Source organism: Aspergillus steynii (assembly GCF_002849105.1).
Source record: "Aspergillus steynii IBT 23096 chromosome Unknown P170scaffold_4, whole genome shotgun sequence".
Classification (NCBI taxonomy): domain Eukaryota; kingdom Fungi; phylum Ascomycota; class Eurotiomycetes; order Eurotiales; family Aspergillaceae; genus Aspergillus; species Aspergillus steynii.
This window is the reverse complement of record NW_020194401.1, coordinates 1,277,630-1,302,681: the sequence shown is the minus strand read 5'-3', so window position 1 is coordinate 1,302,681 and position 25,052 is coordinate 1,277,630. Positions and strand designations below refer to the sequence as shown.

Sequence of the window (25,052 nt, the reverse complement as noted above, 5' to 3'; positions counted from 1 at the left end):
TACCTCCTTATCCTCGGTATTCTCTGCATTCCCTGCTGTCCTCACTTCTGACTCGTGCCTAAGTGTGTTTCTCAGTCCCACCCTCTCCCCTCCTTTTAGTCTGTCTATCTGATCGACCCGGCTGCCGTAGGTAGATTGGATCATTAAATCAATGTCCTGTCCCATCGGCCTGTGATCTCACCATGTGCGACCTTCCCTTGCACCCAGTGGCCTAAGCCTATACGCTCCCTACCTGAGCATGGAGTGACCCCTCCATGATCTCGTCCATTCGTTATTCACCATTCGGTCTCATGGTCCAACTACCCCGCGCAGAGAGCAAGTGGACATTCACGCTCATTTTGGGTTGAAAAATCGGAACTTTCCTGCTTTTCTTCGGCAAGGATAGAATTGATGGAAAGTAGAAAAGCTGCTTTGTTGCACGCACACGTTGCTGCTGTCGTTCTTCTTTGCTTCATCCGCACTTTCATTGTAGGACAAGATCTCTCCCCTTCTCCTCCCAAAGGCTCAAATAGTCCGGCGAATGTGATTCTTCATCCTGGCGATCCTAACGAGTCTCGTTCCAGGTTTTGTTTTCTTAGTCATGGCATTGGTTTGCGCCATCTTGGTGCTCACGTTGGTGAGACCGGTGGTCTGGGCTTCCGATTTGACCTCCCATGTTGATCTTTTGTGAGTTTCCCTCCCGATGTCCTGGTCCCCTGATGGGGTTGGGGATGGTCTGTGTCACCAAGCTGTGTTGTCCTAACAACCGACAAAGCTTGGGCTCCGAGGGTGGGGGGAATAATTTCCCCGGAGTTGCTCGTCCGTTTGGCATGACCAAGCTGGGTCCGGACCTATTTGTCTCGGGGACGGATGCTTATTCCGGTTATTTGCCCAATGGTGAGTTCTCGGGTTTCAGTATGATGCACGAGCAAGGTACTGGAGGCGCCCCGAAATATGGTACCGTGTCTCAGCTGCCCTTGATCGGCAATGTCACCAACCCGCTGTCGAATAAGACTGTTGCCCGGTCTGGCACAGATGAGGCGTCCGTCGGCTATTACAAGGCCCAAACCTCTGATGGAATCGTAGTCGAGCTGAGTGCTTCGGCCCACGCGGGTATCTACCAGTACACCTTCCCCAAGGGGTCCCAGGGGAACGTTCTGGTCGACGTATCGCATGTGTTGCCCTCCTTCAGGGGTCAGGGCCTGGGCCAGGGGTACAAAGGAGGAAACATCACTGTTTTCCACGATGGCCACTATGAGGGCCATGGTGTGTATGATAACGGATGGAACCGTTCACCTGATTGGTCCATATACTTCTGTGAGTTTGCCATGTTGTTCCTGCGTCTGGACCGATTTTCATCTGAACTGACTGTCGAGTAATCAGGCGGCTACTTCGATAATGCTCCTATCAGAAACAAGACATATGTCGGGACTGATGCAGGGGGTAGCGTCGAGCAAACAGACGGGTTCGCAACGTCCTCGTCGGGTTCGACACGAGTCGGGGGCCTGTTCGCCTTTCAGGACTCGAAGGTGACTTCTCGCGTGGGAATTTCGTGGATCTCCACGGACAAAGCTTGCAAGCACGTCCAAGATGAGATCCCCGATGGAACGGGCCTAGATACCGTCGTGAAAGATGCCAAATCAGAGTGGGATTCCGAGGTTTTGTCCAAGGTCACCACATCAAACACCAACCAGACGAGCCTCACCTTGCTCTACACTTCCCTGTATTTCATGCATTTGATTCCGACCAACCAAACTGGCGAAAACCCTGGTTGGACTTCCTCCGAGCCGTACTATCAGGATATTTTCACTTACTGGGTAGGCCACCTGAAACCAACTCTTGAAATTCCATGGTGTCTTTGAGGCTAATCCTTGTTTTCAGGACCTTTTTCGCTGCTCCACGGCGCTGATGCAAGTTCTGCAGCCTGAAGCATATGAAGAACAGATTCGATCTCTTATTGACATCTGGCGCAACGACGGCTTTCTCCCGGACGCCCGTTCGTCTAACTACAACGGCCGAAGCCAGGGTGGCTCCAATGCAGACAACATCCTGGCTGACGCCTATGTGAAAGGCGTCCGTGGTGCCGTGAACTGGGACGATGGATACCGGGCCATGGTCAAGGACGCAGAAGTGGTCCCACCCAATGACCCGGTCGACTCGATGGCCCCGGACTCCTCAACAAAAGAAGGCCGAGGAGCTCTAGCAGACTGGAAGAATCTCGGATACATCACGCCAAAGTACACTCGCGCGGTCACAAGGGCCGTCGAGTATGCCTGCAACGATTTCGGTCTGTACCAGGTCGCCTCGGGGCTCGGAAAAGACGAGGATGCGAAGAAGTACCTCAATCGGTCCCGGAATTGGCAAAACCACTGGAACCCCAACGCGACGTCCTTGGGATTCTCGGGCTTCGTCGTCCCGCGCGATCAAAATGGGTTCATCGAGACCAATCCTTTGGACGGTGGCTACTGGGGCGACCCTTACTACGAGGGCAGCTCATGGGCGTACTCCTGGGCTAGCGTCCACGACATGAAGCAGATGGTCCAGATGATGGGAGGGTCCGAGACCGTCGTGAAACGATTGGACACGATGTTCACCGAGGGTGCCAGTGGCTCCAGTGGAATCATTTTCGACTCCACGAACGAACCGTAAGTGTTTCCCCTTCCGGCTATTGATTCTAGATCGCTTCACCGACTGGAACGAATCCGATCTCGATGGAGCTGACTGGCTTTTTCGTCCAGCATGTTCAATATCCCGTACCTGTATAATTATGTCGATCGACAGGACTTGTCAGTTGTCCGGTCCCGCCATGTCGCGAAGACTTACTACCATACAGGTCGGAAAGGACTCCCAGGAAACAGCGACGCCGGGGCGATGCAAACATGGCTTCTGTGGAACATGATTGGCCTATATCCCATCACCGGACAAACGACATTCCTAATCCACTCACCTTGGTTCGAGTCCCTGACGATCGATCTCGGAGGTGACAAGAAGCTGAATGTCACCGCCAAGGGTGGCGATGGAAATGGCGACACCAACATCCATGTGCAGCGACTCCGGGTCAACGGGGAAGACTGGAAGAAAAACTGGCTCACCTGGGACGACGTCTTTGCCGACGGAGGCAGCATTGAGTTCGAACTGGGCAGCAGTGCCAGTGACTGGTTCACAGGGGAGTTGCCACCCAGTCCGGCTTCTTGAGATTACAGAGATGATCTGTCAGGGGAACTGGGGACGTGGTCCCGGAGAGTGGGTGCATTGTACATAGCTAGCCACGGCATTTTTTAGTATTGTAATTAGTTTGGCGAGAAGATTCCACAACCCACAACAAGGACAGCAGACCTGTCTTTAGCAGTTTAGCTCGAATGGCGTATCTTCGTCCACCATGGATAGTCCATCCAAGTCTATCGAGTCATCGACTTGGACTGGTTTACGGAGACTCGGTGGCCCACTGGCTGTGCGGAAAGCGACCCTGTAGGGCAGGCAAAGGCAGGCACCCGAGGTTGTTGGTTGTTGGTTGTTAATTGATCCTATGGAGAAACCAGTTAATCCTGATCACAGCAGGAATTCGCGAACTCGGCGATGAATTACCCATGGCGCAGACAACTGCCCCTGATTGAAAATCATAACAGCCGCACGATAGCCGAGCACGCATTGTTTGTTACTGTCATCCATGCGGAGAATCAGGGAGAAAGCGAAGGCAAGAGTGGCCGGGACGAACGGAAGAGTGGAAGGCGATTCCCCATCGACTCCATCGACGGCCTGGCTGAGAGTTTTAATTAGTGATCTGGGGAGAGATCGACATCCCCACCGCAGTCACTCCAGCTTGCAGATCGCTCGCAAGGTTTGGAATCATCCTGTCTGCTCTTCCCTATTCAGTTGTTCCTGACGACGATGACCTTGCGAGACCTCAGCAAACTCCACCGGGTATTGCAGCTCGATATTTCCCCTTTTCGCTTCCCTGTTTTTTTAATAGAACAATGCTCATCCGGATGTGCATGTCTGCCGTTATGTCAACGTGTCTCAACGGCCCAATGCTCGGAAACTTAACCACCTATGTCAATCGATAATGACGATTAGCAGTCCAGTGTTACAGAAGGCACTTGACGTGGACACGATGGACTCGGTATTCCGTGGAAAACTCATGGCGGACAGGCAGGCATTCGGGGCCCACTCTCTCTGGTTGTCGGCAAGACCCGCGAATAGGATCCAATTCCAGTCAAACAGGAACTCAAATGTCGACGCTCCAGCAGAAGGAAATTATATGAAATGAAAAACTAAAAAGCACCAATCACTAACAAACTTAATCGAGAAAGGGAACCCTTTGACCGAGTCCCTGGATACTCCGGAAGGCACAAGCGCGCATTTGCCGTGGTGGAGCCTCTAGATGGCGCTTTCTGACGAGTCATGCGTCGCGTTGTGTTTGCCTTCCATTGGATCTGTTCATATGGAATTGTAAGCTTAAACTTCCATGGCGTCTGCTAACGTCCCCAGTTTAATCAAGTCGGAATCGGACCCCAGGGACGGCTCTTCTTTATTGGCAGGTAGCAAATGCAAGGCGGACTTCCAAGCCGGAAATGTCAATTCCAGATCTCGTCTATCGCGCTGGCTTGATCGATCGTTTCAGGGACCAAATATCTAGAGTGGCTGAGGGCAAATGTATGCATATCTCCTGTCACGATTATGACATATCGATTTCAAGCGCACTGAGCCACGTACGAGGAATTCTCCTGGCGGACATTCTCCTGGAGGGCACTCCAACCCCTGAGCGATCTAGTCGTTTGCAAAGTCTATATCCCAGGTACTATAAGTGATAGTGAAAATGACGGAATTTGGCCGGTTTCTTGATTGGGTACCAAATTTCTCAAACACCACGAGGTCATAAATTTTCCGGCTGGGCGATGGTGGTGGGAGTGCGTCCCTCGTTCCAATAGTCCCCGATAGTCCCGATGGCGTTAGGACAAACTTATGAATTGTCCGTCCAAAGTATGTGGTCCAAAGAGGTAGGACTAAGATGCAGATCCTAATTGGCAGTGACGGCATGGAAGACCCGGAACTTCTATGCAGCATGTAAATCAGCGGGTCCTCGTAGTTCTAAAAGAAGCAATAGTGACTGGCACTCCGATTGCAGTTATCCACTTCCCATATGGCGCGGAGCCTGACTATCGCTGGATGTTTTGATCCCAAGGCCAGGAAAAAGAGACTCGAGAACTTACTTTGTGCTGCAAATGGTGTAATTTTGCGACGGCTTGCGTTCGGTGTTCACATTACAATTGTCCCCTAGTCGGCTGTTCTCAAGGTAGTGAAAGTGGCCGTACTGCGTAGTCGCTGTGCAGGCATTGCGTATTGCACCATACTGATCATCGCCGACCCGTGAAAACACCAGCTCCATAATTCGTATTCTGTGCTATAGCTTGTATCCACCACCTAGTCATCCGAGGGTTCCATCGAGCTGGTGTAGTCGGCATATCCCCTATGAGCAATAATCTTGTTCGTCCATATGGAGTCGACCCGCTGAGCTAGCGAGCATGATATCCAGCTGCCAAGTGCCTCGATAGGATGGCGAGGAAGGGTTTTCCCTGATCAACTGCAGTATATAAGGACGTCAACTTGCGCCCTTCTGTTGAGTTTCTTTCATCCATCCAGCGGCGAATCGTTCTCTCATTCCTTCGTTCCTTCATCCCAACCCAGGTCTTTCATTAATTCACACCTGACATCACTCTTTACCTACCGTTCATTCTTTGGTACCATCTTTTCTTTTCCAAACCACATCGTCAAAATGAAGGCATCTTTCGTCACCCTCCTCGCTGCCCTGGCCACCTCGGCCGTCGCCGCCCCTGCTGGTGGTCTCCCCGTTGTCGGCAGCATCACCAAGACTGTCACCGAGGGCGCTTCTAGCTCCTCTTCCTCCGCCTCCACCACCCCGGTGGCCTCCACTGGCGCTGACGGCCACATCGTCAAGGATGCCGGTCACGGTGTCCACCAGACCCTGACCGTCACCGGACCTAACGCTAAGAAGCTTCTCATCGAGCTCAGCCCCGAGGTTGCCGGTCTTCTGTCCGGTCTTGGTCTCCCCGGCGTTGGCGCCTCCGTTGGCTCCATCGTCAAGACTGCCGGCAACGTCGGTGACCTCCTGAAGGACCTTGGTCCCGTTGTCGATGGCCTCCTGACCGTTGTCTCCAAGGATGCCGGTGCTCTCCTCATCAAGCTCTCTCCTGATGTTGCTGGTCTCCTCTCCGGCCTTGGTCTGCCCGCTCTCGGCACCCCCGTTGGCTCCGTCGTTGCCACCCTCGGCGAGAACCTCAAGCGCTCTGCTGACGGCAAGATCGTCGAGGACGCTGCCCCTAAGGTCAAGGACGTTCTGGAGGTCACTGGCCCCGACGCCAAGCGCCTGCTCGTCCAGCTCAGCCCTTCCGTCGCCTCCCTCCTCGCCAAGCTTGGTCTCCCCGGTGTTGGCACCTCCGTCGGTGAGGTTGTCAAGACCGCTGGCAACGTCGGTGATCTCCTGAAGGACCTCGGCCACCCCGTTGAGCAGCTCCTGACCGTTGTCGGTAACGACGGCTCTCACCTGCTCATCAAGCTCTCCCCCGACGTCGCTGGTCTTCTCACTGGTCTCGGTCTCCCTGCTCTGGGTACTTCGGTCGGCTCCGTGGTCGCCACCCTCGGCAAGAACCTGTAAAAATTGTGAGCTCATCTCATCGTCGTTCCTCTTTCACAGTGTGCTAATTCCAGATACAGTGTGCCCAGCCTTGAACCGTTCCTTGCGGTCTAAAGCATAGACCATAACCAAATTTTCTTTTATCGCGAGAAGCCTTCGGACTGGACATGCGAGCAATGAATTAGCACGAAACCGATGTACATTAATTAGCTTGTGTTGCGCCTTTTGGAGTCCTGATAGAGAGATCTATTTCGTTGCAAATATTGGCGACACTCAGGAATATACTTTTAATACCCCTTGAATGTGACAGCATTTTTCTATATCTCACTTCTTCAATATCTTCTTTGCTCTGAGTAGCCCCTTTTAGATCTTCGGCAGTTGTAGAGTATTCCCTATAATTGGAGACTTGGAGACTCGGAGTCGGGTAAATAATGGCTAAACTCACCCGGGCGGTTGCCAGCGATCGCAGCATTGGCTCTTGCACCCACTTTTCCTGCCGGTAGGCAAATAGTAGTGGATGGTTCCCATAAGCAATGCTTTAGGGTGTTTCAGGCTTCTCGGAGTATTAAGGGATGGGCGCAAACTCTGCATTTTCGGTTATGCTCACTCAACACGTCGCGGAAAATAAGCTTAAGCTTTTAAGTCTCTGTCTTCAAGTCGCAGGTCGCGTGGCAGCAATGTCATAATGCGGGATGCACTTCAATGTCACCCATCCGAATGCAATATAAGGCCATCGAGCTGAGGAACCCCAGTATCACTGCTCCGCGGAATACACAAGGTGTTCTCCAATTGCCCCTGGGTCCACGATCTAGAGCACTCTATTTGATTCGGCCACCAGGGCTTAAAATATTAAAAGCTCCGTTGGCATCCAGGGGCTTAAGGAATCTCTATCAACACCACACAAAGCTTGGCGTGTTCGAGGTTTCAGGCTGTGCCGCTATTCCCCTTGCCTGATGTCCGGTTCGATTTCAATGCTTGACGGTGCCATAGATATCGTTCAAGGCTGAGTGTGGCTCCGTAGAGGACGATTCTGAATGGTCGACTATATCGTAGCTTGTTTTATAGCACCTGAGCTAAATTCTGTTGGATATTAAAGGCCTTATTTGGGGCTTTTCAAGAGCCGTTTCCGATTTCGGCTTTGGTCGGTCTCACAATGCTCTTCCATACTTATTCTCTCCTGCCGCCAGGCTCTTTTGCTTCTCTTCTTCAACCCGCACTCTTTTTTCTTTCCTTCCCCCTCACCCCCTTGTTTGTCGTTCTTTTTGTTCGTCTCTGTTTCCAATCATTGTGATTCCAGAGGAACAATGCTTTTTAATACTGTATCTTTACTCTCCCTTGTGGGCCTGGTGCCTACCTTTGCCGCTGCGCGGCTTTCCGGCTCTGTCGGTCCTTTGACTTCGGTCTCCGACAAAGCCGCTGTCAAGACTTGCAACGTCCTTGATTACGGTGCGGCGGCCGATAAGTCCACTGATTTGGGCCCTGCTCTGTCGTCTGCCTTCGACGCCTGCAAGTCCGGTGGTGTTGTGGTCATCCCGGAGGGAGATTATGCGATGGAAACGTGGGTGAAGCTGGCCAACGGTAAGGCCTGGGCTTTGCAACTTGACGGAACCATCTACCGCACTGGTACGGAGGCCGGAAACATGATCATGATCGAGCACACCGACGACTTTGAGCTCTTCAGTAGCACCTCCTCGGGCGCCATGCAGGGGTCTGGATATGAGTTCCACGCCGATAACAAATGGAGTGGCCCCCGTCTGCTCCGAATCTGGGACGTCACCAACTTCTCGGCCCATGATATTATCCTCGTTGATTCGCCGGCCTTCCACCTTTCCATCGATACCTGCACCAACGGCGAGATTTATAACATGGCGATCCGTGGTGCCAATCATGGTGGTCTGGATGGTCTTGATGTCTGGAGCGACAACATCTGGATCCATGACGTGAGCAACAATGTCTTTCGGTTATATCACCCAGCTGCTAATGTCCAATCAGGTCGAGGTCACTAACAAGGATGAATGTGTCACCGTCAAGGTAGGATTCTCACTCAAAAGTCCATCTGTTATAAACCTGGGTTCTAACAACAATTGCAGAGTCCCTCCAAGAACATCCTGGTCGAAAATATCTACTGCAACTGGAGTGGCGGTTGCGGTATGGGTTCCCTCGGTGCCGATACCGACATCAGCGCAATCACCTTCCGGAACGTGTACACTTGGAACTCGAACCAGATGATGTTTGTGAAGAGCAACGGAGGCAGTGGATCTGTTTCCGATGTCACCTTTGAGAACTTCATCGGTAAGCACCGGGCCATCGCTGAGACCTTTCACAGTCCAGGATTTGACAACTAATCATCATTATTGCGATCAGGTCACGGAAACGCGTACTCCTTCAACATCGACAGCTACTGGAGCAGCATGAGCAGCCTGGGCGGCGAGGGTGTTGAGCTGAGCAACTTCACTATCAAGAACTGGAAGGGAACCGAGGCCAACGGCGCTTCTCGAGGACCCGTCAAGATCATCTGCCCCGACGGCGTTCCCTGCTATGACATTAACTTCGAGGACTTCGCCATGTGGACCGAGGAGGGTGAGAGACAAACCTTCGTCTGCCAGAACGCCTATGGCTCCGGCTTCTGTCTCCAGGAAGGCTCCGACCACGCCGATTATGCCGTCACCACCAGCACGGCCACCCAGGCCCCGTCCGGCTACTCTGCACCTACCATGGCTTCGGATCTCACCGCGGACTTTGGTAGCACTGTCTCCATTCCCATCCCGACCATCCCCACCTCTTTCTATCCGAATGCTACTCCGGTCAGCGCTCTCATGGCGGACAGCTCCTCCGGCTCCGTTAATGCTCGTGAGGCTGTCGTCGCCGTTAGCTCGACCAAGAGCACCGCTGCGACCACCACCGCGGAGCCTACTGCACAGGCCACTGGCAGCTCGGAGGGTGAATTCCAGGCCCCCCATTTCTGGCGCCACCAGCACCGTCACGGACATCTCTAGATAATTGTTCACAAGCCATGGCATTGATCTTTCTAGTCCGTAAAGAATTCGATGTCGTTCACGGTCCTTTAAGCCAAGAGTGTCTCCTAGGTGATCCGACAGGTTTTAAATTGCAGCTCATTTAGCTTGTTGAGTTGGAAATTTGCCAGGATGCTGAATGAGTTCGTGGACAAGCAAATGGTTGTTGGTTGCTGGAATTTCAAGTAAAGCGCCTGGATACGACAGTCTGGACAATCAATTCACTCCCACAATCTTCAAATATGAAACCCACTCGAAGAGCGAATCGTAAATGATGAATAGTCGATAAATGTCGATCGTGGCGATGGATGACAAGGATGAAAGGCGGGTTGTACAAGGAAGATGTTTGTTGACGAGTTGAGGGGGTGATGTCACATGGGGGCTTTGGCCTCGACCTTCCCCCGCATGACAGCCAACCTGCCCCCTCTCAACACTTTTCCCTCGACCGTTTTCCTTTCTTCTGTTCTCAGGTGATACTTTTCGCGCATTCTCGGTTACAGTCGCTTTGTTTTAGATATACGCTCTCGCAATTGGTGATCTAGAGTTTATCTCTAGTGTTCTTGCTCCAAAATGACCACCCAAGCGCCAGACAGCCAGCCAGTGCCGGCGGACGGGACAGGTACGCCTCCAGACCCGATTCTGTTGGATTTTGATCTCTTTGAATTTATTGGCTGATGTTTTTCAGGTGTGATCCAGTTGGATCCTTGGCTGGAACCTTTCCGGGAAGCTCTACAACGCCGGTTTGGGTTCGTCCAGAGCTGGGTGAAGACCATCAATGACACCGAGGGGGGACTGGAGAAGTTCAGCAGGGTCAGTGGGACTTTTGTTTCCGAATCAATCTCTCGTCAATTGCATCCTGATGAAAGGAACTGTGGACCTGTGCACCATGGCTAACTTGATGATAGGGCTATGAGAGTTTTGGCCTCAATGTCCACCCGAACGGCGACATTACCTATCGAGAATGGGCTCCCAGTGCTATAGAGGCGCAGCTGGTCGGTGATTTTAGTACGTCTCGCTGGATAAATTAATCCTTCTCGAATGTTTCGCTGAGACTGGTAGACAACTGGGACGTTAGTGCTCATCCGATGACCAAGAGTCCCTTCGGCGTCTGGGAGATTACTATACCGGCAAAGGATGGAGCCCCGGCCATTCCTCACAAGAGCATGATCAAGGTACTGATTGTACCTTCTGAAATAAACCTATACTTCCGTCAATTGCGGCTTACGGTACTTGCAGATCTCAATGGTCACACCCACTGGAGAGCGAATCTATCGAATCCCAGCATGGATCAAGCGCGTGGTGCAAGATCTCAAGATCTCTCCTGTGTACGATGCGGTTTTCTGGAATCCCCCAGAATCAAAGAGGTATCAATTCAAGCATGCGCGTCCCAAGCGACCTGAGAGTCTCCGCATCTACGAGGCTCATGTGGGCATTTCCTCGCCAGAAACCAAAGTGGCGACGTACAAAGAATTCACCGCCAACATGCTGCCTCGCATCCAGTATTTGGGCTACAATGCGATTCAACTCATGGCCGTTATGGAGCATGCTTACTATGCTAGCTTCGGGTATCAGGTCAACAATTTCTTCGCCGCGAGCAGTCGCTACGGCTCGCCTGAAGACCTGAAGGAGCTCGTCGACACGGCCCATAGCTTGGGGCTGGTGGTGCTGCTTGATGTGGTGCACAGTCACGCTTCGAAGAATGTTCTCGACGGATTGAACATGTTCGACGGGACCGACCATCAGTACTTCCATGGCGGTGGAAAGGGTCAGCATGAGCTCTGGGACAGTCGTCTGTTTAACTACGGCAGTCACGAGGTCCTGCGATTCCTCCTCAGTAACCTCCGTTTCTGGATGGAAGAATACAAGTTCGATGGCTTCCGCTTCGACGGAGTCACCAGCATGCTTTATCTCCATCATGGAATTGGAACGTACGTACTTGGCCTCGCCCATATTTTGGTGCAGACGAACTAACTGTCTCAAGGGGGTTCTCCGGCGGCTACCACGAATACTTCGGGCCATCGGTAGACGACGAGGGCGTCATGTATCTGACGCTTGCCAACGAGATGCTCCACCAGCTATACCCCGATGTCATAACCGTCGCAGAAGACGTCTCAGGAATGCCAGCACTCTGTCTACCCCACGCCCTCGGAGGTGTTGGCTTTGACTATCGTCTGGCCATGGCCATCCCAGACATGTACATCAAACTCTTGAAGGAGAAGTCTGACGACGAATGGGACATTGGCAATCTCTCTTTCACGTTAGTCAACAGACGACACGGCGAGAAAACCATCGCCTACGCCGAAAGCCACGATCAAGCGTAAGCTCTCTTCATCCTCCTCGTCTAACCACCCAACCAACCAACCAACTAACCACCCCCCAGCCTCGTCGGCGACAAAACCCTCATGATGTGGCTCTGCGACAAGGAAATGTACACGCACATGTCCACACTCACCGAATTCACGCCCATCATCGAGCGCGGCATGGCCCTGCACAAGATGATCCGCCTCGTCACCCACGCCCTCGGCGGCGAGGGCTACCTGAACTTCGAAGGCAACGAGTTCGGCCACCCCGAATGGCTCGACTTCCCCCGTGCCGGCAACAACAACTCCTTCTGGTACGCCCGCCGCCAGCTCAACCTCACCGAGGACTCACTGCTGCGGTACAAGTTCCTCAACGAGTTCGACCGCTCCATGCAGCTCACCGAGGACAAGTACGGCTGGCTGCACGCCCCGCAGGCATACATCAGCCTGAAACACGAGGTCGATAAGGTGCTGGTGTTCGAGCGGGCCGGACTCCTTTGGATCTTTAATTTCCATCCCAGGCAGAGCTTCACGGACTATAGGGTCGGCGTGGAGCAGGCCGGCACGTACCGCATCGTTCTGGATACGGACGATCATGCGTTCGGCGGGCTGGGGAGGAATCTGAAGGAAACCCGGTTCTTCACGACGGACTTTGGTTGGAATGGACGGAGTAATTACTTGCAGGTCTATATCCCGACGAGGTCGGCTTTGGTGAGTCTTCATTCCCCCTAGTACATGATAAACATAACATACTAACTCGAAGCAGGTCCTCGCCCTCGAAGAGACACTCTAGATTACGAGCCAGATCCATCACATCGCCTTCGAATGGAGATGGCCAAAGCTTCGTGACATATTTCAGTCCAATCGTCCACTAATATATCTGTCTGTCTATGGCTCCGATTTACGTCCATGTCTAAGTTTCATCTATTTGTCTGTCTTGTTTTGACCATGTAAAGCCGATCGATCCATACATATATCAATCCATCCGTCCACTTTGCATAAACCCATACTCGAATCCCTGGTTATTCATACCCATAAGAATCCCATCCAAACACATGTAGAAAGAAGTCTTACAAAACTGTAGCAGCGAAGTCAACCAATCCACTATAAAATCCACACAAACAATATACCACATCAGCATAAAATCTAGATCCCTGCTCTGTCTGCATAGGTGCCTAACTACCTACCCGCATAAACCCCTCCCAGTCGAATCCTAAATAAACCCAACAAGAACGCAAGGGTCTGTCCACGGAGGAGAGAAGATGAGGGGAAGGAAGGGGTCCGATCCCGGACGAACGGAACATGAACCGACACCAACCGACGTCGATATCAATATCAATATCAACATCAAGCAATGCATATATTTATTTATGTAGCGACACGAGCAGCTTAAATAACTCAACCAAGTAGCTGCTGCTTTTTAACGCCTAACAGGTATATATACCTTGAACCTGATATTAAGATCTACGCGTAAACACGAGAACAAGCCAAGTAATAGCTACAATTTACACTCTACAAAGAAAGAAAAGATGCAACAAAAGAAATGAATACAATTGTCCCAGCCCCAGGGTATCAGGCTGACTGTGGTCATTTTGACTTACTTACATGAGCACATAGGTAGTGTAACACAAGCCCGGACAGGGAGAGATGAAGCAGTAGTCGTGTTCCATCCTACCACCAACCACCAGTTCCCATCCAGACTTAAAAAAAGAGGTTGGTGTGAGAGAGTAATCAGTGCTCTTTTTTTTCCAGTTTCACCTTTCTTTCTTTATAGAAGGGAGAACCTTTCTTCTTTCGACTTCCCTTTTTCTTTATTCGAGTACTGTACACGTATCGATTCGAAAACGGAACATTTCAAAGAAAAAAAGAGGTAGTCCATATTCTAACACGGAAAAAAAGGGAACAAAAAAGAAAGGGCGCTCAAAAACAATATTACATTTACTGGCCCTCAAGCTCAGCCAGAAGCTTCTCACCCTTGGCGCGGGCGGAGGCGAAGTTGCCAACCATGTAGAAAGCGGCTAGAAGGAGTTAGCATGAGTTCAGTTGGAGGGATTTTCATCGGAGAAACTTACACTCGGGAAGGTCGTCACCCTCACCGTTGATGATGGCCTTGAAGCTGTTGATGGTGTCCTTCAGGTCGACCAGCTGACCCTCGATACCAGTGAAGACCTGGGCGACGGTGAAAGGCTGGGACAGGAAACGCTGCAGCTTACGGGCACGCTCGACGGTGAGCTTGTCGGCCTCGGAAAGTTCGTCCATACCGAGAATGGCAATGATATCCTGGAGGGACTTGTACTCCTGGAGCATCTGCTGGACGCGGGTGGCGGTGTTGTAGTGCTCCTCACCGACGATACGGGTGTCGAGCATACGGGACTTGGAGTCCAGAGGGTCGACGGCAGGGTAGATACCCAACTCGGAGATACCACGGGACAACACAGTGGTGGCGTCCAAGTGAGCGAAGGTGGTGGCGGGGGCGGGATCAGTCAGATCGTCAGCGGGCACGTAGACGGCCTGGACGGAGGTGATGGAACCCTTGGTGGTGGTGGTGATACGCTCCTGCATACCACCCATGTCGATGGCCAGGGTGGGCTGGTAACCGACGGCAGAGGGGATACGACCCAGCAGGGCAGACACCTCAGAACCGGCCTGGGTGAAACGGAAAATGTTGTCAATGAAGAGCAGCACATCCTGACCCTCCTCGTCACGGAAGTACTCGGCAATGGTCAGACCGGTAAGGGCGACACGGGCACGGGCACCGGGGGGCTCGTTCATCTGACCGAACACAAGGGACACCTTGGACTCGCCATCGAGCTGGATGACACCGGTCTCCTGCATTTCGTGGTACAGATCGTTACCCTCACGAGTACGCTCACCGACACCGGTGAAGACGGAGTAACCACCGTGGGCCTTGGCAATGTTGTTCTATTCACTTATTAGTTTTGATTCGAACGTGACAAGAAATGAAGGTCAACTTACAATCAACTCCTGGATGAACACGGTCTTACCGACACCGGCACCACCGAAGAGACCAATCTTACCACCACGAGCGTAGGGGGCGAGCAGGTCGACGACCTTGATACCGGTGACGAGAATCTCGGCCTCGGTGGACTGCTCGATGAACTCGGGGGGCTCAGCGTGGATGGGGGCGTACTTGACGGCCTTGACGGGGCCACGCTCGTCAATGGGGTCACCAGTGACGTTGACGATACGGCCGAGGGTGGCAGGACCGACGGGGATCTTGATGGGGGAACCAGTGTCGCGGGCAGCGGCACCACGGGTCAGACCCTCAGTACCTAAGACAGGAAAGTCAGCGACGTCGAGTTCGATGGCCCAATCGGCGGTCAAGCATCAGGGCAAGGCAATATCAATATCCATCTGGATCATGATGCCAAGCCCAATACGTGACGAACTGCCGAGGGAGAAAAAAGAGGTAGCTTACCGTCCATAGCAATAGTACGGACGACGTTCTCTCCCAAGTGTTGCTGTATCACGCGTTAGCTAACTGAGCTCAGAAAGTAGAAAAGGGGATTGATGTCATCAAGGACAGAGCAATATCAGAAAAACATACAGAGACCTCAAGCACAAGCTTCTGGCCATTGTTCTCGGTCTCAATGGCGTTGAGAATGGCAGGGAGCTTGTCACCATCGAACTTCACTGTAGCGGAGAGTCAGAGATCGTGAATCGAGCTATCAATTGGATGGAAATCGATGGTTGTTGAGATGGAATCGAGGCCCGGAAAAGATTTTCTTCGCGTAGCCCCGGGTAAGGAAGGGATTTTTTTTTCTCGGTAGGGAGCGACCGGATAGCACATACCGTCGACGACGGCACCAATGACCTGGTGAATCTTGCCGCCCTGAGCGGCCTCAGTGCTGGCGAAGCGGGCCAGGGAAGGGAATCCATTGATCTTAGAGGGCTGGAGGGCGCGACGAGCGACGGAGGTAGGTCGGGCAAAAGCAGCCCTCCCGAAGGTCCGGGCGAGACCGCTGTGAGAGGGAAAAAAGAGCTGTTAGCCGGGAGGGGAAAGGGGGAAGGGGACGGGCAGGCGAAAAGCGGCGGGCAGACATACCTCTTGAACATTATGATGGTGTTTAAGAGCGAAAACGGGGAAAGATGAGGTCAAAGGGACGAGAAGATGGGGAGAGGGAAGAGAGAGGGAAGGGAAGGGAAGAGGTTGAGGTTGAGGTGGACACGGGCGACTGTGTCCGGCTTAGCCTTTCCGGGGCGGTTTTGCCGACGATCCCGTGATGTACCGAGCAACGCGCAGGGCGACCTTCGTCAGCGTCTGTTGCCAGGTGGACGGTCAGAGGATTCTCTTGGAAGGCATCTACCGCTCCTACATCTACATCTACTGTATCTACCCTCTGCATCGGACGCATCCTAGTGCTCTAGTTCCTTCCGGACGGCCTTCTCCAGCTTTGCCCTGATGGAGCTGGACTGGAAGAATTCGCACACAAATGAGGAGCTTTCTTGGCGCCCGTCGGAAGGGAAGGGGGGGAAGCGCCAGCCTGGCCAATCGTCGCGCGGAATGTCTTCCTTTCCCCCAGCCTCGAGCAGATGGTATTTAACAGTACCTACATTATAAAATAACATACAATATTTAAAATAGAATCCGTAAATAATAAATGATAAATACTAAATGATAAATAATATATATATAGCTATGGTGTGGTCATTTTTTTATTCTTTAAGTCCATGCGGCTCACCTCCACCGCCAGTGCGCCGACTTCGTCCGGTTCCAAGCAGCTGCCGTCCTGTTTCGGACGAACGCTGGAGGAGCTGCGAAAAATCTGACGTGTTCCCGTGATGCTCTGGTAAACATCGGTGTATCGACAACAATCCTGGGATATGTTGCTGATGCTCCCGCTCAGTATCCGGTCGGAAAATTATCCCAAAGAAAAATAAACACATCAATCCAATTGATCCCATGAGCTCAAACACCAGCAATTACTCCGTGCCGCCGTAGTCTGTAACCGGGCCCCGTCCCCCAGGCCAAGTGTTAACGTCATCTCCCAGGTGCTGCAGGCCCCTAGAAAACCATTCCCATACCGACTAGGTGTAGATCAAAACAACGTCACATTGGTAAACAGGCAGCTATTCTCAACAATCAAACACATACACGGCGGACAAGCTAGGGTGCAATATCAACCATCCTCCTCCCCCTACAAACCCACGCGACGGATCGTCTGGCCAGAGACAACCACACTTGACAACATCTTTCTATGGCTACAAAGGAGATCAATTGATTATTGCACAGTACGAGATACACAGGGTCTTTTGGGGGGGCTGAGATTGGCAAAAACAAGTAAGACACAAGACGAAAGGCGAATGCCCGACGAGAGAGACACGCTTCCAATGCGTCGTCAGGGGGTGGAAAGGGTGTTTGTGGTCGGTTGGGCTCAGAGCAGGTCTGTCCCGATGTTGCTCATACCGAATCCTCCCGGATCAGGGTCCTCCAGTTTACGACTTCTCGAGAGGAGGGCTCTGCACGAAGCCAGGGCCCTGGTAACCCTCGGCGCTGATGCCGTAGATGGGGTTGATCTTCTCTTTCTGTGGGGGGGAAATGTGGTTAGCAATTGCCATTGATCCCTGGACGATCCGGGAGATATCCGTTGCATTCTCATGCAGCGGAACGAGTGGACATGACGTACCAGAGCGTACTCGTTGCTGGCCTCCTGCCATTCCTTGGACATGGTCTTGGGCTGGGGCTTAGCGAACAGGTGGATGACGTAGAAGATGGCCACGGAGACGGTGGTGAGCTGGGCCACCTTGATGAAGATCTTGAGACCCTCGCCCTTGGGAGCCTGTGCGCGGGGGCCGTGAGCACCGAAGGCGATGAAGTAGGCTGAGTGGGGGAAGAAGAGGAAAAATTAGCAAAATTCTGACAGGCCGGACAAGCCGGGGATATTCATCAAGAGAATGCCTTACCAGCCTTCTTCTCCTGCAGCGTCATCTGGTGCCAGTCAACCTTCATGCGGTCGCGGAGCTGCATGTACAATTCGGCCTGCTCCTGGGGAGGCAGGGCCTCCCAGCGCTTCTCGATACCGGCGAGTGTGGGATTCGCGATGGCATGCTCGGATGCGGCGCGGGTCTGCTGGGGAGCGACGGCCTTCTTCTCGGCCTGGGGACGGGCGTTCAGGCAGGCCAGGGGGCTCGAAACGGTGCGGAAAGAACGAGTGGCAGTCGTGGGCACAACCGAGCTGCGAGGAGCAGCGCGAGACACGGAGCGAAGGAACATTGTGTGGGAGAGGCGAGCGCGCGACTAGAGAGGAGAACAAATCAATTGATATAAAAATACACTCCCGTGGAGATAGGGAGACAATTACCTCGGGAGGGATAGGGGAAGGTAAAGTTGGGGAGAGTGGAGGAGGGGGGGAAGATCGAGACTCGCAATGGGAGACGAAGACGATGTTCGACTGTGGTTTGAGGTGGAAAGTCGAGGATCCGGACGGGCCAGCTTAGTCCGCTTTATCGGCGCCCTCATTGGTCCACGTCCGCGGCGTATCCGACCGACCTCATCACCACAACATCAGAACATCTTCCTGGCTATTTAACTATGAAACTATTATGAACTATTTGCTAGAGGGTACTTTCACCGGTCGGATCTTTGCCCGTTCTCACTTCCAACGCAATAGAACGTGTTTGAAACCAGAAGACCGACAACACTCGACCAAGATTCCTTCGACGCTTCCATTCGTGCCGCTGACATCGGCCCATCCCTCGAAACCCGAAAGCTCCCGCAGTCCAACTCTTACCTACTAGTCCCTGGTCCCTTCCCTTATCTCGAAATACGCACAGGCCTAACGCAGAACGGAGGTTCAACAGTGGATGAATGGGAGGCGATGCCGTGTATTCTACTCTACACCGAAACGCTGGAAATCACACCCCATACAAGACAGCAACTATTCTGTACAGGTAAACCGCTGACACAAAAAGAAAGAAAAGCCTCCATCCCCATCGCTGGTTTCACGATGATACGGTCACTATGAAGGCAGACAAGTCGTAACGATCTCATATTGGAACTAAATGTGTGCAGGGAGAAAGGAAAGGTCATGGATGTTGGGTTCATTCCGAGTTTGCACTCCGCGGTCTCGAAACGGAGGGGTGCAGTGCAATCACCATCACACATACACGCACACACAGCGCTCACCTAAGTCCGGACCCAGCCGGCGCAGGTCATTTATTTACCGGCCTTACCACCGCTGGCCTCGGCCAGGACGGTCTTCCATTCGATGTCGCCCTTGTCGTCGGCGTGGATGGAAGTGTGGATGTTGAGGGCGTTCTTCAGGTTCTCCCGAGTGCTGGCGTAGATCATGGACCACTAACGTCGCCCGTCAGTTACCGCTTGATTCCGTCGACCGAACGACTGCGAGGGGGAAGAAGATAACACGGAGGGACATACCAAAGTAGGGGTGTCGCTGGGAACCCAAGAGATGAAGATGATCTTGCTTCTACAAACGGTGCAAGTCGAGTCAGCCAATCAGTCTCCCTGATCCATTCGTCACAGCAGATCCGGGGTCCGTCATACCTCTTGCCCTCGCCGCCACCGAGATCGAACTCGACGTCGTAGACAGCATAACGGGGAGCGGGGTTGCCCTTGTCGTCACGAGCGGCCTCGAGGTGGGAGCGGAAGACCTCGTAGTCGGGGTCCTGCGAGACCTCGTCGATGACGACCTCCTTCTTGTTGTCGGCGATCTTGAAGATGATGAACTTGGTCTTGGCAGCCTTGCTACCTCCGCTCATGCGGAACTCGTTGAATGCATTGATGCACTCATCGGTGATGGAAACACTGTTGAACACAAACACAACTGATCAGTACTTGGTCGACAAGCGGCCTGCGTCATCGGATGGCTCCGAAGCGGGTCGAAGAGGACATGTGGAAGTGGCGGCGGTTCGGCCGATGACATACCCAGAGGCGAGCTAAAAAGACGACGGAGAAAATCAGCATTGGCATGCCTCAACCCGGAGGAAAAGTGTCGAGGGGACAAATACGCACCGACATGGTTGCTTGTGTGGATTAAAGGAGAAGGGAAAGGTGTTGATAAATCTGCGCTGGGGGCACGCGATGTTAGTTGCCTTGGATTTCTCTCTCTCTGCCTTGTTTATGGGGCCCCCTCAAAAAAAAGAACCGACAAAAACGTTCGTCGCGGGGGTCCAATCTCAAGAGAAGACCCAGCAGAAAACAGCGACACTAAGAAATCACGGGGAGACACTCACAGACTGCCTGCAGAGAGCCGACGGGAATCCAGGGGAGGGTAAGGGGAGGAGGGAAGCGTAATGACGGGGGATGGATGGGAACCGAGATGGAGATAGAGGGGCAGTTGGTTGTTGTGCTGCTCGCCGCTGGTGGGGGTGCCCGGGCCCGCACGTGACGCGGTCGCACCACCGGCCGCCCTTTCGCCTTCCCCTGAATCGAATCCTGCAGCCTCCGGGGCTGCCATCGCAGGTGTTCGCCGTCCAGTGTCCCGGATTCTGCGGGTTCTCGCATCCTGTGTCTGCAGTGTCTGCAGTGTCTGCCTGCCAGTCCTGGTCCGGGGAGAACCCCCCGTCCAGTGGAGCGCAACACCTCCGTAGGCATACCCATTCCTACGGTCTCGCCGAAACTAAACTTACCGTTATGGCCAACCATGGGACTAGCCCCAACTAACCGAGTGTCATCACGTCAAGGTGCCTGTCCCCTGTCCCTGGCTCTGGACCCTTCGAGTGAATGTAGCAGCGGAACTCGAGTTCGACTAGGTGGTTCGATTCTGATGACAGCCTGACAGTATCTAAATATCTATGTGCATACATCAATATGTACCCAAATAACTTGGTTCGATAATAGTAACACCCCTAAAGTCCGAATCCTGGCAGGCGACCGTCGCAGTCATCTGCTCCAAGGCTGAGCAAAGATAAATCAAAGATACAAAAAACATGTTCTGACAGGCCATGTTCGAAGAACAAACGGCCGATTATTTGCCTCCGTAGAAAAGAAATAAATAATAAAGGGGGGTATAATATACGAGAAGGAAAAACTGTATCGAGTCGTTTCCGAACAATCCCGAAGGCACCTGGTAGTAGAAGTCATGCGCATGACCAACGCTGGTGCAGATTATCGTCAAAGAGGAATCTCTAGGCACTCCTTTGGGCATTCGGTCACTTGGACCTATAAGCGGAAACGGTCCAAGTCATAGGATATAGTCATGCCGGGAGAAACTGACGGCGGAACTCCGATCGATGGGGATGAAGTTCGAAAGGCAACTGAAGCGAAACATCGACACGCGTGAAGAAAGGCTCGCAAGGTTTGGAAAAAAGAAAAATCACAAGAGAGTAGACAACGACGCTATCGTTAAAGGCGTAAACCGGCATGTAAACAAGCCATGCAGATTTGATCTTAACATGGCGGTCTGCGGGTCATCAATCATCGTCGCCTTGTCCTCCATCGATGATTTTTCGCCAATGCTGCGGAAGACAGACGCAGACCAACGGGAACGCCTTGATGTCTCCCACGGGCGCCGGCGATGCGGTCGGGCGATGCGAGCCATTGGACACCCCACTGTCGCGCTGTTCGCGGTGTCGAGCGTCATAGTCTTCGGCATTCTCGGGGATGCGAATTCCGGTAGCCCAGCCATCATCCCAAATACCTATAATCTTCAACATATCGCCGCGGTCCAGAGAGAATTCATCGTTCGCACGAGGCTGGTATGCCCACAAAGCGGCAACGCGATCACCAGGCCGAATGTCATCTTGCGAGTAATAATCCTGGAAAGAGGAAAGTTGTTCGGATTGTCCACTGGCAATTCCCTCGGGGGAGGAGTATTGACCGTTGGTGCCAGAACGAGGCGATGTGTCGCTACCCGCGCCGGCAAACGCCGAGTTGCTCGAGAGCGAGCCGTGTCGCTTGCCTGCCGTCGGAGGAATCCTCTTAGACATCGCTCCAGGACTGGCTCCGTAGCCTTCGGAGTCGGACGAGTCGCTGTATTTGGCCCCGCCGAAAAAGCCCCGAGAGGTGCGAGACCGTGCCGGTGAGGAACTGGGCATCTCTCGTAGCGCAGACATCCTGGTAACCCTTCCCCCCGGGATGGCGGCGAAACCGTGCTGGCCCGCGCCTTGCATGGATGGTGAGCCTTTTCTCTGGGGATTGGGCTGATTCAGCATCCCGTCGTTCCTTGTTTGGCGCTTTCGTCGACAGTATATGAGGCCAAATGCCGCCAACGCAGCCAACAGGGCGACTCCGGCCACGGAACCAATCACGACCCCGGCAATCTGTCCGCCCGACAGGCCGCCACCCGAATCATCTGCGGTTGAGTTGGATGTCGTGGTAATTATCGGCGGCAGAGTCGTCGTCGGTGATGGCAGCGTCACGTCCTTGCAACGAGTTCCGGCGTCGGCGTTTACGCAGCAAGAATCGGTCGAGTTGGGAGAGCTTCCGGCGCAATATCCGCAGAGACCCATCATATTAGATCGGAATCCACACTCGTCGGGCTCGTTATCTGCTCCCGATATGCAGGTCACCGTAAGCGAATTAGCAGGCAGGGCACAGACGGTGAAATCCGAGCGGATTTGGTCCATGTAGTTCCCATCTCGCTGCGGACAAAGGTCCGCGTTGACCAGGATTTCCTGTTCGCTTCTAGCCATCAGCGCCTAGACGTATGCAATTAGTAAATCATTCCGACCATCCAAGGGCGGGCATCACAAACACAATCATCGGCACAGAGCGGCCTTGACTCCTCGCTGGACAGATTGCAGTCATCCTTCGAGCTCTGCACGATCCCATTGCATAACGAGCTCGTGGTGTACCGGGCGTAGTAGTCATCGGTATCGGTAAGATTAGCGCCTCCACAACCCAGATAATCAACATATCTAACCATCGGGCGGCGAACGTTAGTAAATCGCGTATGAGAATGACGGCACGAACTGGCGAGCTTACTTTCGCTTGACATAGGAATCCTGGACGTAGTTATCCAGCGCTTCGTCAAATTGGGTCAAGTTCGAAACGGATTCCATAAACGGGCTATGATATGATTAGCAAACCCGCCGGAGGGAAGAGTATTCGGCAAGCTTACAAATTAGTGTGAAGACTAGAGTTGGTCGATATCGAGGATCCATTAAAAGCCGGACATTGCTTTGATCCGGTGAGGGAGATACAGGTAGCCATGGCGATCCTCTGCCCGGCCTGGGCGTCCTTCGGGGGTTCTGATGTCGCAATGAATGGATCGCAATTGACGGGGTCGGCACGAGGAAAGAGGCAGATTCAAGTTGATGGCGAAATCGGTATCAGTATCCAGTTCGGCGGTCGTCTCAATTGGCGATTCTCATGCAGTTGCACGTGCGCGACTATTCGGTGAAGGGGAACGGCGTCGGTCTCAGGCCCCTGCGATATGGGAACGCGTCGAATATCGAATCTCGAATATCAAAAAGAGCGAAACGGAAATCAATTGGCGAAAAGGGAGAGGTTCCCGGGAATGAGGGAAGAAAAGAAGGTCACAATCAAAAATCAAACGAATGGCTTGGCTTGCGAAAGAGCCAGGGAAGAGGACGCTGGATCGGAAGAAGGCGAGGGAATGAAAGACGAAAGACGAAAGACGAAACGCCTCAACGAAAGATGGGCGGTGCTTTCCAATTCCAGGAACGGGCTTCGTCCTTGCCTGAGGCCCCGACGGTCGAGATCGACGGAGCGAAAGGATTTTCCCGCCGGGTCAATTGCGGTTATAAACTGGACGACTGCGAGATTTCCAGGCCAAACTCAAAGTCTAAGGGGGTCGCAGAGTCCAGAGAGTCCAGAGTCCGAGTCAAAGACAGTCGGACTGGGCAATGGGCGATGGGCGGTTCGCCAGAGGAACCGGCGTCTTTCCAATTAAACCAGACTCCACTAGTCGGTAGCACGGCCTTAGTCTCCCGCTGCTATACGGACTGCACAAAGGTTCCCCTGCTGCTGCGGTGCAGATTCAAAGTTAACCCTACCTTGCCAGCTCCACTCCCACGCTGAATCAAGAAGGTCGAAAGATCGATAGTCAATTCCGTGGCCGACGGGGAAAATGTGATCAATCGGTTGGGAGATCAATCGAGGCACGGATGGCTCGTTGCGACGCTTCCTTTTGGCGATCGGAAAATTCAGAGCACCAAAGATGCCAGAGCAAACGAAAGAAAGGGCCGATGCAGGAACCGCCAGGTTATAGATCTATTTGTACGGCATGATGGACACTGGATGGTGAATCCATTGTTGACGTGGCACGCGGTGAGGCTTGACAAGAGGTGCGCTTCATCGTTTCAGGCACTCGGCCTTTTTCTTTTCTTTCTTTTTTTTTCTTCTTGTTATTATTATTTTTATTTCTTTATTTTCCCCCTCCTTCGACATCTCATTATCTCAACCGCTGGCCATGTGCTGTGATCTGTTTACCGAATCCACACGAACGGTGGAACTTTGCGCGGGACCAAAAGTGAGGGTTCCGTGGAACCAGGTAAGGACTGGACTGGTTGGGACTGGGAGTAATAAAACCATGACCATCCAGATTCTACGGAGGGGGTTTATTTGCCATTATTCTCGAATGGTTTGACAAAGTTGGTCAAGGGGTTGGGCTCTGACTGACTCACAGTTAGCACGACTCCAGTTGTTCAGCATCACTTGTTCAGCATGTCAGTATCCAATTCAACATTGTTCAATCCTCCCGTGTGTCGCATTCCGTGGCATCCACCAGTCAAAGGCACGGCTGAGCTGGTCGATCCCTATTTGAGCCTCGCCGATGACTTGGCAAGGGGTGCTTCGCGGGAATTAAATCGACGCACCCATGCCAGATCATTGGCACAAGACAGCTTTGCCCAGGTTCCGTTTCAGCAGTCAACGTTCCTTTGGGTTCTTGTCCTTTTTTTCTGAAACACCACACCCATGCAAGGGTTATAATATCGGAGGTGAGGAGCCACGGAGTCGAACACCCTTCGCTAGGAGTCATTCAGGCCTAGGAAATCATTTTGGACAGTCGCCGTAGATATCAATTTACATCCACTTGAAGGACGCGGAGGAATCCTCGTATCTGCAAGGCAGATCTAGTCTCAATCATCGGGGCATCTTGTATCCACAAAATGGAATCCACCCAGGTCATATGAATCGAGTGGACTGGTCACTTACTCCGG

General features: G+C 52.8%; 10 protein-coding genes across 10 annotated transcripts; 5 read left to right on the top strand and 5 right to left on the bottom strand.

Moving 5' to 3' along the window:
- Positions 1 to 580: 580 nt before the first annotated feature.
- P170DRAFT_359083 (alpha-1,2-mannosidase family protein) lies at positions 581 to 3,174 on the top strand (the record flags this gene model as incomplete). The annotated part of the gene is made up of 5 exons (XM_024844331.1): positions 581 to 666; positions 755 to 1,320; positions 1,363 to 1,796; positions 1,861 to 2,624; positions 2,718 to 3,174. 5 exons carry the CDS (start codon positions 581 to 583, stop codon positions 3,172 to 3,174), a joined length of 2,307 nt encoding a protein of 768 aa, XP_024704355.1.
- Positions 3,175 to 4,746: 1,572 nt separating this feature from the next.
- On the bottom strand, positions 4,747 to 5,365 carry P170DRAFT_426040 (uncharacterized protein; the record flags this gene model as incomplete). Its single annotated transcript, XM_024847684.1, has 2 exons — positions 4,747 to 5,032; positions 5,190 to 5,365. 2 exons carry the CDS (start codon positions 5,363 to 5,365, stop codon positions 4,747 to 4,749), a joined length of 462 nt encoding a protein of 153 aa, XP_024704354.1.
- A 387-nt stretch (positions 5,366 to 5,752) lies between these two features.
- Positions 5,753 to 6,652, top strand: P170DRAFT_455834 (uncharacterized protein; the record flags this gene model as incomplete). Its single annotated transcript, XM_024851569.1, has 1 exon — positions 5,753 to 6,652. The coding sequence occupies one exon, from the start codon at positions 5,753 to 5,755 to the stop codon at positions 6,650 to 6,652; it is 900 nt and encodes a 299-aa protein (XP_024704353.1).
- Positions 6,653 to 7,935: 1,283 nt separating this feature from the next.
- Positions 7,936 to 9,627, top strand: rhgB (putative extracellular rhamnogalacturonase; the record flags this gene model as incomplete). Its single annotated transcript, XM_024852262.1, has 4 exons — positions 7,936 to 8,571; positions 8,624 to 8,662; positions 8,722 to 8,923; positions 8,996 to 9,627. 4 exons carry the CDS (start codon positions 7,936 to 7,938, stop codon positions 9,625 to 9,627), a joined length of 1,509 nt encoding a protein of 502 aa, XP_024704352.1.
- Positions 9,628 to 10,092: 465 nt separating this feature from the next.
- On the top strand, positions 10,093 to 13,027 carry P170DRAFT_509698 (1,4-alpha-glucan branching enzyme GLC3). The gene is made up of 8 exons (XM_024854700.1): positions 10,093 to 10,264; positions 10,331 to 10,455; positions 10,551 to 10,650; positions 10,705 to 10,817; positions 10,882 to 11,573; positions 11,627 to 11,962; positions 12,026 to 12,656; positions 12,712 to 13,027. Exons 1-8 carry the CDS (start codon positions 10,216 to 10,218, stop codon positions 12,736 to 12,738), a joined length of 2,073 nt encoding a protein of 690 aa, XP_024704351.1. The 5' UTR covers positions 10,093 to 10,215; the 3' UTR covers positions 12,739 to 13,027.
- A 448-nt stretch (positions 13,028 to 13,475) lies between these two features.
- On the bottom strand, positions 13,476 to 16,032 carry P170DRAFT_436713 (F1F0 ATP synthase subunit beta). Its single transcript, XM_024849207.1, has 7 exons — positions 16,012 to 16,032; positions 15,759 to 15,928; positions 15,514 to 15,599; positions 15,385 to 15,427; positions 14,922 to 15,238; positions 14,018 to 14,867; positions 13,476 to 13,963 (listed from the first exon to the last, which is right to left on the bottom strand). The coding sequence occupies exons 1-7, from the start codon at positions 16,020 to 16,022 to the stop codon at positions 13,884 to 13,886; spliced, it is 1,557 nt and encodes a 518-aa protein (XP_024704350.1). The 5' UTR covers positions 16,023 to 16,032; the 3' UTR covers positions 13,476 to 13,883.
- A 1,370-nt stretch (positions 16,033 to 17,402) lies between these two features.
- P170DRAFT_358002 (cytochrome c oxidase subunit IV family protein) lies at positions 17,403 to 18,180 on the bottom strand (the record flags this gene model as incomplete). Its single annotated transcript, XM_024844256.1, has 3 exons — positions 17,403 to 17,492; positions 17,594 to 17,787; positions 17,871 to 18,180. The coding sequence occupies 3 exons, from the start codon at positions 18,178 to 18,180 to the stop codon at positions 17,403 to 17,405; spliced, it is 594 nt and encodes a 197-aa protein (XP_024704349.1).
- A 927-nt stretch (positions 18,181 to 19,107) lies between these two features.
- Positions 19,108 to 19,989, bottom strand: P170DRAFT_436711 (actin-binding ADF family protein). Its single transcript, XM_024849206.1, has 5 exons — positions 19,939 to 19,989; positions 19,852 to 19,862; positions 19,471 to 19,731; positions 19,345 to 19,393; positions 19,108 to 19,263 (listed from the first exon to the last, which is right to left on the bottom strand). The coding sequence occupies exons 1-5, from the start codon at positions 19,942 to 19,944 to the stop codon at positions 19,123 to 19,125; spliced, it is 468 nt and encodes a 155-aa protein (XP_024704348.1). The 5' UTR covers positions 19,945 to 19,989; the 3' UTR covers positions 19,108 to 19,122.
- Positions 19,990 to 21,205: 1,216 nt separating this feature from the next.
- P170DRAFT_173196 (SH3 domain protein) lies at positions 21,206 to 23,190 on the bottom strand. Its single transcript, XM_024842624.1, has 4 exons — positions 22,988 to 23,190; positions 22,852 to 22,935; positions 22,622 to 22,784; positions 21,206 to 22,565 (listed from the first exon to the last, which is right to left on the bottom strand). The coding sequence occupies exons 1-4, from the start codon at positions 23,077 to 23,079 to the stop codon at positions 21,339 to 21,341; spliced, it is 1,566 nt and encodes a 521-aa protein (XP_024704347.1). The 5' UTR covers positions 23,080 to 23,190; the 3' UTR covers positions 21,206 to 21,338.
- P170DRAFT_173449 (uncharacterized protein) lies at positions 23,078 to 24,264 on the top strand. The gene has a single exon (XM_024842625.1). The coding sequence runs from the start codon at positions 23,239 to 23,241 to the stop codon at positions 23,908 to 23,910; it is 672 nt and encodes a 223-aa protein (XP_024704346.1). The 5' UTR covers positions 23,078 to 23,238; the 3' UTR covers positions 23,911 to 24,264.
- Positions 24,265 to 25,052: the final 788 nt, after the last annotated feature.

What these genes read in the sequence shown, in the direction of transcription:
- P170DRAFT_509698 (XM_024854700.1), top strand. Translation starts at nt 10,216, where the DNA reads ATGACCACCCAAGCGCCAGACAGCCAGCCAGTGCCGGCGGACGGGACA. An exon ending in AGTGCCGGCGGACGGGACAG is followed by an intron (nt 10,265 to 10,330) that starts GTACGCCTCCAG and finishes GATGTTTTTCAG; the next exon opens with GTGTGATCCAGTTGGATCCT. An exon ending in GCCGAAAGCCACGATCAAGC is followed by an intron (nt 11,963 to 12,025) that starts GTAAGCTCTCTT and finishes ACCACCCCCCAG; the next exon opens with CCTCGTCGGCGACAAAACCC.
- P170DRAFT_436713 (XM_024849207.1), bottom strand. An exon ending in CCGTACTATTGCTATGGACG is followed by an intron (nt 15,239 to 15,384) that starts GTAAGCTACCTC and finishes TTCCTGTCTTAG; the next exon opens with GTACTGAGGGTCTGACCCGT. An exon ending in GGGTGACGACCTTCCCGAGT is followed by an intron (nt 13,964 to 14,017) that starts GTAAGTTTCTCC and finishes AACTCCTTCTAG; the next exon opens with CCGCTTTCTACATGGTTGGC.
- P170DRAFT_436711 (XM_024849206.1), bottom strand. An exon ending in GGTGGCGGCGAGGGCAAGAG is followed by an intron (nt 19,394 to 19,470) that starts GTATGACGGACC and finishes CACCGTTTGTAG; the next exon opens with AAGCAAGATCATCTTCATCT. An exon ending in CCAGCGACACCCCTACTTTG is followed by an intron (nt 19,264 to 19,344) that starts GTATGTCCCTCC and finishes GGGCGACGTTAG; the next exon opens with TGGTCCATGATCTACGCCAG.
- P170DRAFT_173196 (XM_024842624.1), bottom strand. Translation starts at nt 23,079, where the DNA reads ATGGCTACCTGTATCTCCCTCACCGGATCAAAGCAATGTCCGGCTTTT. An exon ending in GATTCCTATGTCAAGCGAAA is followed by an intron (nt 22,785 to 22,851) that starts GTAAGCTCGCCA and finishes CCCGATGGTTAG; the next exon opens with ATATGTTGATTATCTGGGTT. An exon ending in CGCTCTGTGCCGATGATTGT is followed by an intron (nt 22,566 to 22,621) that starts GTTTGTGATGCC and finishes GCATACGTCTAG; the next exon opens with GCGCTGATGGCTAGAAGCGA.
- P170DRAFT_173449 (XM_024842625.1), top strand. Translation starts at nt 23,239, where the DNA reads ATGCAGTTGCACGTGCGCGACTATTCGGTGAAGGGGAACGGCGTCGGT.